At 43.1% G+C, this 12,677-nt stretch overlaps 1 protein-coding gene and 1 non-coding gene across 2 annotated transcripts; both read left to right on the top strand.

Annotated features, from left to right (window-relative positions):
- The first annotated feature begins 2,344 nt into the window (after nt 1-2,344).
- Nucleotides 2,345-2,416, top strand: Trnat-ugu (transfer RNA threonine (anticodon UGU)). The gene has a single exon. It is a non-coding gene; the product is annotated as a tRNA-Thr (tRNA).
- A 6,140-nt stretch (nt 2,417-8,556) lies between these two features.
- On the top strand, nt 8,557-11,897 carry LOC131893433 (sodium- and chloride-dependent creatine transporter 1-like; the record flags this gene model as incomplete). The annotated part of the gene is given in 7 exon segments (XM_059243466.1): nt 8,557-8,917; nt 9,071-9,287; nt 9,390-9,657; nt 10,376-10,604; nt 10,666-10,794; nt 11,514-11,635; nt 11,701-11,897. Coding segments are annotated over 7 exon segments (1,523 nt in total), but the record flags the coding sequence as incomplete, so codon positions are not given.
- Between the last annotated feature and the right edge of the window lie 780 nt (nt 11,898-12,677).

The raw sequence follows: 12,677 nt of genomic DNA, 5'->3' as shown, positions 1-12,677 counted from the left end.
ATTGAACTGGAAGCGTCTGCAGTGGGTTGGGCCATGAAGAAGTGCGATTTCTATCTGAGGGGTCTTGGTCACTTCACCGTTACCACAGATCACCGACCGTTGATTGGTGTATTTGGGAATTCAATGGCAGCACTCAACAACGACCAACTCCAACGGATCCGAGAAAGTATAATGATATACAATTTCACGATACAATGGTCAGCCCGAAAGGAGCACAGGATAGCGGATGCTTTGAGCCGTGCGCCGTATTTCCTGGCTGATCCAGAGTTGGAGATTCGGGTGGCAACGATTGTTGAAACGAGTGATCCCGCCCTGGATGTTGTTTTTGCTGGAGTTGATGATGAATATCGGGAATTGAGGAACACAATCTTGGACGGGCGAAAATTCCCCCATCAATTAGCTTCGTACCGCGGATATTCTGACCAGATGCGGGTTGAGGCTGGACTTGTTCTGATTGGCGACAGAATTGTGATACCCCGCCCAGCCCGCAGAAGCATTATTGAGATGCTTCATTCATCACACTCTGGGGTAACAAAAACTTGTGCCTGGGCTCGACAGCTCTATGCTTAGCCTGGAATGGAAAACGAGGTCAGAGCCCGTGTTGCGCAGTGTGCACAATGTGTGTCTGCATTACCTTCTCAGCAGTTTGAGCCCGTCGCATCGCGATTCAATGATGCAAGTTTTCCCATGGATTCCGTCTCAATTGATCTGTTTGACCTAAAAGGACGAAGTTTCGTCGTCATGGTTGATCGTTTCAGCGGATTTCCTTTCGTTGAGAATCTGAGGACGACGACAACTGCAGCGGTTTGTGAGATCCTGCTTGGGTGGTTTTGTGAGGTTGGATTTCCCCGTAGTGCTACCACAGACAATGGGCCACAATTTCGCGGGCCATCTACAGAATTCTGTGTCCGTTTCCACATCAGTCACATGACCTCTTCACCCTACAATCCACGAAGCAATGGGTTAGCTGAAGCCGCCGTGAAATTCGTCAAAGGCCTACTCAAGAAGGTTGATGGGGGCGTATCGGGGCACGAATTTCGACAGGCGCTCTTGGCTTGGCGAATGACCCCACGCCCAGACGGATTCAGTCCAGCTTTTGGATTCTTTGGGAGACATCTACGGATTGGCATGCCGGACGTTTGTGCTGCTGGCTTTGACGCGCATAAAATGGAGGATTTCGTCCGGGCCCGGCGATTGGCTAATAATGCGGGCATGGCCGGGGCAGGGGGTCGAGAATTGGCTCACCTCGAAATTGGAACACCTGTACATATCCAGGACCCCATCGGACGAGGTTGGACCACCTGTGGTGGCGCGATTTTGAGTCAGTGCGATAGCAGGCGTTCCTATATTGTGAGCACACCCACAGGGACGGTTCGGCGGAATCGACGATTTCTGCGCCCGTACCCCCGTCCGGAGAGGCCATCGCTAACCCCGTAGCAAGGGATCGTGCACCCGGGAATGGTCCTTCCCAAACGAAACCTCAAAGAAGCTGCCGCCAAACTAAAAAGATCGTGCGCTTTCAAGCCGGAAGCCAGCCCTGAACAATAACAATAATAGGGAAAAGAACTTCAAACGTAAATTTTGTTTCACTTTCTTTCAAACATAACGCTCAAATTGCGTGTGAGCCATAACGCCTCCAATTTTAACCATGTACAAATCTTTTTATCATACACGATTTTATTTTCCCCTCATTGTTTGTCTCCTCCCCATATTACCCGCAAAATTTAAGTTATTCCTTTCGTCGCAGCGCTGGAAAGTGGAGGGGAGGTGTTGTATTATCTTGTCATGATCTATGAAACATTGAAAGTGTCCATCTGCATACGTACTATCTATCAGCATGCTCTTGGAATATACAACATTCGCCATCTTGCCTTCAAGACATCTAGACGTGTTCCCACATATATTCATATCGATATCACGCCATAGAACAAAGACACAAGCTTCAACAACGTCAGTTTTACATTCTCCTATGAATGAATAATTATGTCAAACTTTAAATTGCGAAAAAAGGCCTGCATAGCTCTGGGGCAGAGCACTAGTTTTACAAGCTAGGCGCCGTGAGTTTGATTCTCACCGGTGGCAGCACTTTTGCTTGTACAGGATGGTTCAAAGACGTGCTTTAAAGCTAGCTAGCTTCTGGAAACATGAATTTACAGTGAAAGAGACAGTTTCGCATCCCTAGCCCTCTTTGATTTGGAATGAATGCACACTTTGAGCATGACTCTACTGATGTAGGACCCATTTGTGTTGAACAATTACCATACAAAGGCATAAAGGTATCCTAATACCCTATTAAGAGCAAAAGACATAAATAATTTTGTCAGATCCAACCAGTTCGACACCAGCCCGCATAGCTCAGGGGCAGAGCACTAGTCTTGTAAACTAGGGGTCGTGAGTTTGATTCTCTCTGTGGGCAGTTGTTTGGCCGTTGAATGAGCGAGCCTCATGGATTTCCTCTTTATCTTCTTAACCTTCCAACTAAGACTTTCGACTGGTCGAGACTAAACTAAAGTCTATTGATAGATCAACCTTTGATGACTCTCGTCTCAAACCCATGTGTGGACCAATTGTGGGCGATCCGATGGTTATTACCTTAATCGAGGGAGCCAAATCATTCGCGATCAATACGGCCTACCAAATTCCACTTCCACAACACGCCTTGGTCAAGGAGATTCTTGATGGGATGGTGGAGAACGAAATTATCACCCCCACTGGCGACACTCCAACGCCGTGGTTTCACTCTCTTGTTATTGTTCCAAAACCTGATGGTTATCTCCGGCTTTTTGTGGACCTGACACGTCTGAATTCTCAGGTCGTGCGATCTATTCACCCTATCAAGACCCCAGCCCAAGCCATTTCTGGTTTCAGATCAACTGATAAGTATTTCGTCAAATTTGATCTTGTCCAAGGCTATTGGCAAATGCCGTTGGATGAAAGTTTTCAGGAATTAACGACATTTATTGCGCCCTTTGGCAAATATAAGTTTCTTCGATCTCCAATGGGATTCATCTCAACTGGGGATTCATTCTCTTATAGATGTGATGTTGCTATGTCTGGACTCCGAATCCACAAGGTCGTTGATGAGATGGCTGCGGGGGAGGCGAAATTTCAGGATCTTGTCCCATTGGCGTGCGAGATTTTGGAGCGTTGTGTGAAATACGGGTGACTGTCAATGCGAAGAAAAGCGTCATTGGTGACGCCGACCACATCGATTTCGTCGGATATCGAATCTCGCAAAAGAGTATCCAAGCCGATTCGGAGAAGGTCTCTGCCATCAGCCGATTTCCAAGTCCGGTTGACAGACGCGATCTGAGGTCCTGTCTTGGTTTGGTTAACCAGTTGGGACAGTTCTCGAGCGAAATAGCAGTAGTGGCCGAACCTCTTCGAGTTACATGCTAGTCATCAGGGTATAGAACGCACCAAACGAAGGGCCAGCCAAATCCTTTATTGGCCAGGTTTTAATTCAGATATATCAAACATGATTGAAATTTGTTCAGAGTGCGTTTAATTCAAGCCGTCTAATGTTGCTGAACCCCTAATCCAAGATGACCGTCCAATCCGCCCATTTCAAATAGTCTCCGCCGATTTTTTTCTCATATGGTGGAAATGATTATTTGGTGTATTCGGATCGATTTTCCGGATTTCCCTTCATATTCAAGTACAATTCTTCCCCCGCTTTGTCAACTTTAGTTCGTGAACTTCGTGGAGTTTTCAGTACCATGGGCGTGCCAAATATTTTTCGTTCCTACAATGTCACAACCTTTGCAGCATCGTCGACCCAGGATTTCTTCCGGCATTGGGGAGTCGAGTGGCGACCCTCTTCACCTCATTATCCCCAGTCAAATGGACATGCTGAGGCCAATGTGAAAAGTCTCAAGTATCTCCTTGCCAAGCACGGAGGGGAATAGGAGTCGGACAATTTTGCAGCCGGCCTCCTGGAGCTTCGGAACACGCCACGCTCGGATGGTTTATCGCCGGCGCAAAGAGTTTTTGGTAAACCCCTTCGCTCTCGGCTACCCATTCATTGGACGGCTTTCCTTCCTGAATTTCAGACCTCGTCCAAGCTGGCCGATTCTAAGCCTTTGGCCAATGACCATGCACGGAAGGCGTACTTAGATTGGACCACCCTGATTAGGAAGCGGATTCCCGTGGGCGAACGCGTCCTGGTCCAAAATTCAATCTCTCGACGTTTGGACAAAGAGGCCATCATCGTCGACAATCGTTACGAACGCCTTCTCTGTTTTCCTTCTGGAAGAGTCATGGAGCGTAATCTCCGATATTTACGTTATGCCCCTGTTTCCATTCCATTCAGTGATGATCCGGTTGATGGGAATAATGATGCACCCCGACAGAGTCTTCAAAGAAATGCGCCGGATCACTATCAAATCGACTTGAAGACCTCAACTCATGCTTTGTTATCTTAAAAGGGGAGTTGGGATGATGTTGTGGTTAAGGTGCACGAACTTTGTCGAGAACTTGTCATGACCAATGGTTTCAGCTGTACCCATTTTGTAAAACAGTTTCATTTCTACCATCAGATCAAATACATCTCTCGTTACTTTACTACTCGCTTCATCCTTACTTGACCACTTGAACGATCATGCGAATTTGGTCTTTTCCAATGACCCTGATCTTATCCAGTATGTCCATGCGACACCTAGTAATCTGTCAGATCATCATGTTCTTGAGATAGGGTCATTACTCAAAAGCCGTCGTGCTCTAGAGTAAGCCCTGCCAAAAAGGTCGGTCTGGCTAAGTTCATGTTCAAAGATAAACATTGGCCATTGATTAAAGAAAGATTAAAAGAACTGGAGCTGGTTTCAATTCTGAAACAGGAATCGTCAGTAGATGCAGCCATTGACAAACCAGTTACAGTTTTTGAGGAAGTTTGCTCCAATCTAATGATCTCTGAATGTGGTCCCAAGGGTGGGACACGGACAAAATTCCAAAATATAGGCAAACTTTGCCAAAAAAAAAGCGCTGCGTACTAGCAAAAAGGCTTAAGAGGGGTTCGAATCCAGTAATTGTGGGTAGTCTCCAAAAAGAGTTACGTCTTCAAAAGCATCCATGAGCTTTGTCCCAATCCAGGATTTAGAAGGTACGAAAGGTATCTGATATTGTACGTTTTCAAAAGCATTCATGAGCTTTGTCCCAACCCAGGATTTAGGGTCAATTTAGGTGACCGTAGATGTTTAATGTGCGTTTTGAGAGCACCTTCAAATCCTCAAGAATCCAGACTAGTTTGAACAATGAAGTCCACTTCTCTTCTTTCTCGGGCTCCTTCATTGTTTAATTTGCTTAATTTTCTAATATTCGTATTAAATACGTAGGCCTTGTTGATCCGGTAGCATCTTTCAAGTCAGCTTTGGACAAATTTTTCGATAGCATTCCAGATCAACCCTACATTCAAGGACTAGCTCGGTCTGCCAACTCGAACTCGAATCTTGCCGAGACACCACCAGCCACTCGCAGCATATTCTCCCGACCATGGCACTTAAGGTGGCAGGCCGACACCGGTTCAAGGGCCAGAACTCACGTCTTGAGAAAGACCTGAGCAGGGGGATATGGGAAGAGGAAGAATTGGAAGCCGAGGTGCACTGAACGGATGTTATCACATATTCATGGGGGGCGTGGCCCCGCTCACTGGCATCACAATCGGAACCATATAATGAACTTGAAACCACTAAAAACCATTATTCATGTCGGAGGAGTAAAAAATGCACGTCCGCCATTCAAGGCGTCAGCTGATCAAATATAAAATGCGATAGACTTCTATGGATGCCTGATGTCCTGTTTTAAATCCGGCGCGTCTTTTGGAGGTTGCGAGAGTAGGTTGATAATCAAAACGAGTTTCGCTGGAGAGTCACTCCGCCATTTTGAGAATTAAGCCAGCAACGCCCCACTCTAAATACATTTCTGTTTTACCCAATTTGCCGAACTACCTGATAAAGCCTTGTTTTGAATATATGATTGAACTCTATCGGTGCTGGTTCATGGGGCGGTAACAACTTCAATGGCGCGAGAACTTTACGGTCACAGTGTAGCACTGTTCCCCAACTGAATGAACTCGTAGAATAAATCATTGAGGGCTTGGAGAGGCATGAATCAGTTAAGGTTGTGTATCTAAACTTTTCCATGGCCTTTTGTTTAATAGACTTGACGACCTTAGGATCCAAGGCAAGGTTCTTGATTGTATATTTCAGTCCTCCTTCGCCTAAATCCTTATTTCTATTTCTAAATATTAACCTTTAGTATGTCATTTACTCAAATATGCACCCCAGGGAGTCCTTGAGCCTGGTAAAAAGGCGGGAAATTCGAAATTTGCAACAACAATTTTTTTGATTTATCGGTTCCGACAGATTTAGAAAACAACGGAGAAACCTTTTTTTCGAAATTTTGGAAAAAAAAATTCGAAACAGGAGCCTAGTGCTAACTCTATATGAGTTGATTGATCAGCCGCATCTTGAATTGAATAAGTCTCGCCCATTTGAGCTCCAAGTAGTTCAGCAAGTTAGCCAAACCTAGAGCAGATCCAACGATCTTTTACTAAGAACATCACAGGAATAAGGGCCCTTATTTGCAACGTCAGACAGCCCAAACAAGTGCCATGAAAGCGATTTGTTTTCCGAAAATCATGTGACCCAGGTCACTAATTATACAAAAGAATTTGAAAGTAATAGACAAAAGCAACACAAACCCATTTGAGTTCAATAAAAAGGAATCGGCCCTTTATTTTATTTGGTAATGCATGACTCATAAAGCAACCTCTGAAGTGCAGAACGTAAACCATATTTCTTGCAACGTAAGGGTGCTATCTGCTATGAGAGAGCTCTAGCTCTCGTATTGAGAGAGATTTTAAAAAAGTTGGGGCTGTACACTGTGCAGAGAAGGTATGAAAGGTATCTGATACTGTATGTTTTTAATAGCATTTATGACCTTTGTCAAAACCAAGATTTTAGAGTCAATTGTGGCGACCCGAAGGTTTAAGGGATTTTAGAGATGGATGCACTCCTTAGGGCAATTAAGCTATACTAATTGCCCTTTTTCACCAATTCAATCATCTTTAACACTCTCTTAACTCGTCTATAAGTTGCCTATACATAGAATTTGCATGTAGACCAAGTACGTATAAGGAAAATATTCGCCTGGGTTGTAGCATGGACTTCTAGAGATATAAATGAGTGCGAACGGATGCAATAATTTCCTTTCTCCTGAACAATTCACTTCATTCAAAATTAACAATTCAAAGGATCACAAGATCTTGTCCAATTTATCTAATTTGCCAAAATCGTGGTGGGGCTACGTCCTCGGGAGATGTGGGCAAATTAGCTGCAACCACAACATAAAGTTCGAATATTTCGGTCGGCTACATAAACTTTTGACAGCATAAGTTTTAAATGAACAACTGTACCATTAAATGACATGAAAATGACTTTCTTTTAATTCAAGAACTTGCTCAGAGTTGTCCTGCCTGAGAGCACTTTAATTTGAAGGGAAGCCTGTTACCTATCCATATTTCTAAAAGCCCGTGGTTGTAGATACTGATGGGATAGATTTCTTTTTTCACTTTGTCACATTGACCCGACATATGTCTTCGAAATTGCATATAAATCAATAAAATAGATTTTTTTTGTTTGGGCAACTCCAGACCAAATCTTCGGAAATCATTGGTTCTTCCCCTAAAATCTTTCACGTAACAGCAACTTAGTAGGGAATCACAATTCAGAACAAGCATACCTCTATGAAGTGAATAACGTTTAAGCAATAGATGTTTAATGACGTTAGATATGGAAAAAGCGACGGGCCAGTAGAAATAATATGGCATGAGCAAGTGTTTCTGTGTTCCTGAATCAGAATATATCTCAAGGACTGTTATGTCCTCCGTATATGTTGTCACATATATTGTACCCTCCCCTCATTCGCCCCTTTGAGATAAAACAAGCCATCTTCGATCATTAAGAATTATGAAACATGTGGAGCCGAAACCCCTGCAGGAAAGACAATAAACCGACCAAAACCATGATTGACTAAATGCAATTCGTGACGTATTGGGTTTAAGCATTTGTTTGTATCTTGGTCGTAGGGTGCGGAAAGCAGAGGATCCTTAAATTTCAAATGAAGGATGTTGTCCCACGAATATCAGGCACCTAGACAAATGCGATAAGTCACGAATCCTTGTAGAGGACGCATTAGTTATAGCTTTTGTGCTGATAAGTTTCCTCCAGTTTCCATTCTAGACCTGTTAACATGTCGCGTTAAAATGGCCAAGAGTCTGTTCGTACTTGTACGATTTGCGAATTGACCAGGAAAGGTATAAAGTCACAAGATTAACCTTTAAAGAATTAATTCAAAGTTGGCGACTACTGCTTAACTACGTACACTGCTATAACTATGTAGTGAATGATATGTCGAAAAAGAAAGCTCCAAGATGTTACTGATGTTTGACATTGATGACAAGTGGTCAATATTCTTTTTATTACTCCTCCCACTTACTTTCCTAGTTTGACATGAACTCTCCCTTCGACAAGTTTACGATTCTCAACCTACAACCCAGAAATGACAAACAAAGAAACGGGCATCCACCAAGAAAATGGAACGCATCTCATTCCAGACGCAATGGTTCCGCCCAACAAAGAAACGCCTCCCGCCACGGAAAACCTTCGAATCACCCCCGAGAGAGACGTGTGGGGTAATGGAATGGAATTTGTCTTGGCGTGCGTAGGATTCGCTGTGGGCTTGGGCAATATTTGGCGATTTCCATATTTGTGTTATAAGAATGGAGGTGGAGCGTTCCTGATTCCTTATTTCGTATATGCGATCGGAGGTGGAATTCCGATGATGTTCTTGGAGGTGGGATTGGGACAATTCATGAGCCAAGGGAATATTTCCATCTGGAATATTTGTCCCATATTCAAAGGTGAGGTCCATGTGAAGGCATTAGTAAAAGTGGAAGCAGAATGCCTTTCCAAAAGTTCATGCTGCATTATCAATTCATGAGAGTAGTTTTGGTCGAAGCATGAATGGTAATTCGATCTGAAAATAAAACTTGATGCTTGAAGATTCTTAACAGGCATTGGCATTGGCTCCACCGTGATGACGGCGATGGCAAATATTTATTACATTGTGGTATTCTGTTGGGCCCTTCACTACTTCTTTGCATGTTTTGGATCGAGTCTTCCTTGGGCTTCTTGTGGCAACCCATGGAACACAGTTCATTGTCTTGATATTGGGTCCAATCGTTCTGAAATTGCAGACAAAGTCACTGACCCAGCTGTAGAATATTGGGAGTAAGTTCATTTTCTGGTCGGCAAGCTAAACACTGGTAACAAATTTAGCTAGAGGCTCATGGACAACCTTGTTCTATTCTTCGTACTCGCTCGGAAATCAAGGAACCGGGTTCTTGGCGTGACCAATGGCTTGGAGGAGGTGGGTGGGTTACAATGGGAACTTGTCGGGACCCTTTTTCTGGCTTGGATTATGGTATACTGTTGTATATTCAAAGGCGTTCGATCCACCGGGAAAGTGGTCTATTTCACGACTACTTTCCCCTACCTTATGTTAATTGTGTTGTTCATTCGGGGCGTCACTCTGCCGGGTGCAATGGACGGACTCATCTTCTATCTCAAACCAGATTTCACCAAACTGTTGCAATCTCAGGTATGGTAAAATCAAGTTCGAAATCGTGCCCATAATCCCACGACTGGTCAACTACCGTAAGTTGCATGTTTTCCTCATTTTTCCGTGATGCCTTCTTTGCAATATCATGCTAGTTGTGGGGACTTTATTTATTAACCTAATTACCGTTTCCATCCTTGTGTCCTTGTGCATCTAGAATCTAGTTATCTAGCCACAGAGAGTGTTCTACGCACTCTAGCTTGATGTATTACCCTCACATTTAAAAATCAAGGTGATAGATACAAACCATTTCAGTCCCAAATCCAAAGAAGCAAACACAGTTCGGTTTGTGTTTAGGCAAGCAATCTCAGTTTACGCAGATCCCCTGCTCTCTGCTTTTTCTCTGATTGGGCTAACTTTCCTTGCGGACTCCTACGTAAGCCCTCAGTAGGTAAATCCAAAATCCTGTTCAAATGCATTGGAGGCTTAATGCTGAAACTAGTGGAAACGTATGTTGGCTAAACCATTCCTTGGCTGCTCTAGATAGGAAGGAAGGCCTATGTCGTCCGAAAAAAAATTTGACTTTTTAAACAGGCCACTTTTCAACGTTAGACGGCGATAGCTTCTGAAGTTGATGACACCAAACTCAAAAGCATCTATTGTCACTTGATGCAGCACAAAAAAATGAATCTAATGCCAACTATACGGTAAGGAAGCCCGCAAAAAACGACGATTTGTCCATGAACACATCTTTTCCTAGGTATGGATAGATGCTGGAACTCAGGTGTTCTTTTCCTATTGCGTTGCCATTGGAGGGTTGGTAGCCTTGGGATCCTACAATGAATATCATACGGACTATGTGCGAGATTGCACAATTATTGCAATAATAAACTCCAGTACGTCTCTCTTCGGGGGTCTCGTGATTTTCTCTGTGCTTGGTTACATGAGTTTCGTTTCCGGAATCCCTGTGAACGAAGTTGCAGAATCGGGTAACTGAAGGTATCTGATATAAGACCCTTTCGAAATGATTAACTTAACTATTCCTTCCAGGTCCCGGGTTAATTTTCATCGTTTATCCCAAGGCCGTCTCATTGATGCCTGGAGCTCACATTTGGGCAATTTTGTTCTTCCTCATGATAGTGATAGTGGGTTTCAACTCGCAATTTGTAGCTTGTGAAGGTGGGTGATCTAGTATTTGGGTATTTCTTGACTTTATTAGAATTCTTTATTGTTATTGCGATTCTTGGTCCTATCAATACGTAGGTTGTATAAACAAGGGTGTATAATCATACACACGTAGATGAAACTGGTGAGGGGTAAAATATGTTTTAGACTAGAGCGTGATATCACAACAAAGATGACTAGAATGGGTTCAGTGCACATGGAAAAAGTGAAGAGGGAAATTGCAGAGACTACATAAACAGTTGAGTAGAGGTGAGTGATGGAAGTTTTGGTTATTTCAGTATAGTGGGTGGAGTAGATTTGAATATATCATTTATCAGTTCCCGTCTTCGATAGCATTTAGCTAGGAGCCGGACAAAGGTACGTGACCGTCAATATTCCGAAGGGATGTCGGGCCAAGGACAATAAGGTGTTAGCAAGTCCTTGACCGGGAAGGACAATTTGTGTCCGCACATCACCTCTGGAAAGGTCAGGTTCCCAACTCTGTTGGACACTAACCTGGCCAGCCCGATGGTCAGGGGCTCTGTTTCGCATATAAAATGCGTCTATGCATTATTGGCATATTAGGGAACGCAGAGGTATCTCTTCTGGAACTTAGTTAAGTTGGTATCGGCCGATTTAAGGGCGGATAGGGCCGAGTTGGGAAGCCAACGGTATAGTCCGTAAGGGAATTTCACTAATTTGGTTCGCTTATTCAATATATAAAGTCACTCTAGGAGTCGTAACGGCCATCATGGATCAATTCTCGGAGCATTTCAATTTTCGTTATGCCCGTGAAATCACCGCCGGACTCTATTCCTTGGTCAGTTTCCTGCTTGGTTTGTCGATGGTAACAAAAGTTCGTATCTTGGTACTTGATTTTGTCTTCTTGGTGCTTGCCTTTCAATTTCTGCATTATTTCAGGGCGGTATCTATGTGTTTCAAATCTTTGATTATTATGCTGCAAGTGGGATGGTATTGTTATTCTTCATCTTATGTGAGTGCGGAGCCATTTCCTGGTTCTACGGTGTGACTAGATGGAGTAACAACGTAGAAGAAATGATTGGTCGGCCAGTAAACCTTTGGATCAAATTCTGCTGGACTTTCTTCACTCCATTTTTAAGCATGGTAAGTAAAACTAGGATGCTGAATTTTTGAAAATTGTCCATGAAATTATAAAAAAGAACTCAAGGAGATGCATCGGCTGATATGATATTGCCCCAAATGTTACTTGCAATTTGTAAGATAGGATAGCATTTTCTATTGCGCTCAGGATAGTAGTTTTCGAATCTGTTCAGTCATGAACAGGGCTGTCCAAATCATGCAAATGAAATGGGCAAAAAGTGCAATTAAGAATGCAACTGAAACAGTAAAAAAAGCAAAGAAATATGCAAGACTATACAAAGTATGCAGGTATTTACAGTTCAATTTGCTCTTTTTATAAGAGCCAGCTGCATTATGATGAAACAACAAAAATTCCATGATGTGCAAAAATTCAAGAGAATGTCAAAAAGGGTACAAAACGGTCTCTATAAGCACTCTACTGAATGATTATAGCAAATATTTTTTTACTCAAAGTGCGCCACGCAATCAAAGCCAAAAAGATTAAAGCACACTAGGTTGCTAAATATACACTTGATAACGTATGTGCTTTGAAAAAAAGCCACTTGCATCATAGCAAGCTGCATGGAGCGCTTGGAGAACTTTGTTTTTTTTTATGGCTGAAGACAGCTAATCTTCCATGGTTGTGCAGTTTCAAAATCAAAATAGTCACGCCATTTAGAACGAAGGCATTTGAAACCAAAAAAGTTGAGTATTATGAAATGGCAGAAAATAATATCTTTTTCATTTTTCTCTATATTTTCAAGCAAAAGTGAAAAGACCAATGGGGAAAACTCGTT

Source organism: Tigriopus californicus, chromosome 2 (genome assembly GCF_007210705.1).
Source record: "Tigriopus californicus strain San Diego chromosome 2, Tcal_SD_v2.1, whole genome shotgun sequence".
Lineage (NCBI taxonomy): Eukaryota > Metazoa > Arthropoda > Copepoda > Harpacticoida > Harpacticidae > Tigriopus > Tigriopus californicus.
The sequence above is the reverse complement of the archived record's forward strand: the minus strand, read 5'-3'. Positions and strand labels throughout refer to the sequence as shown.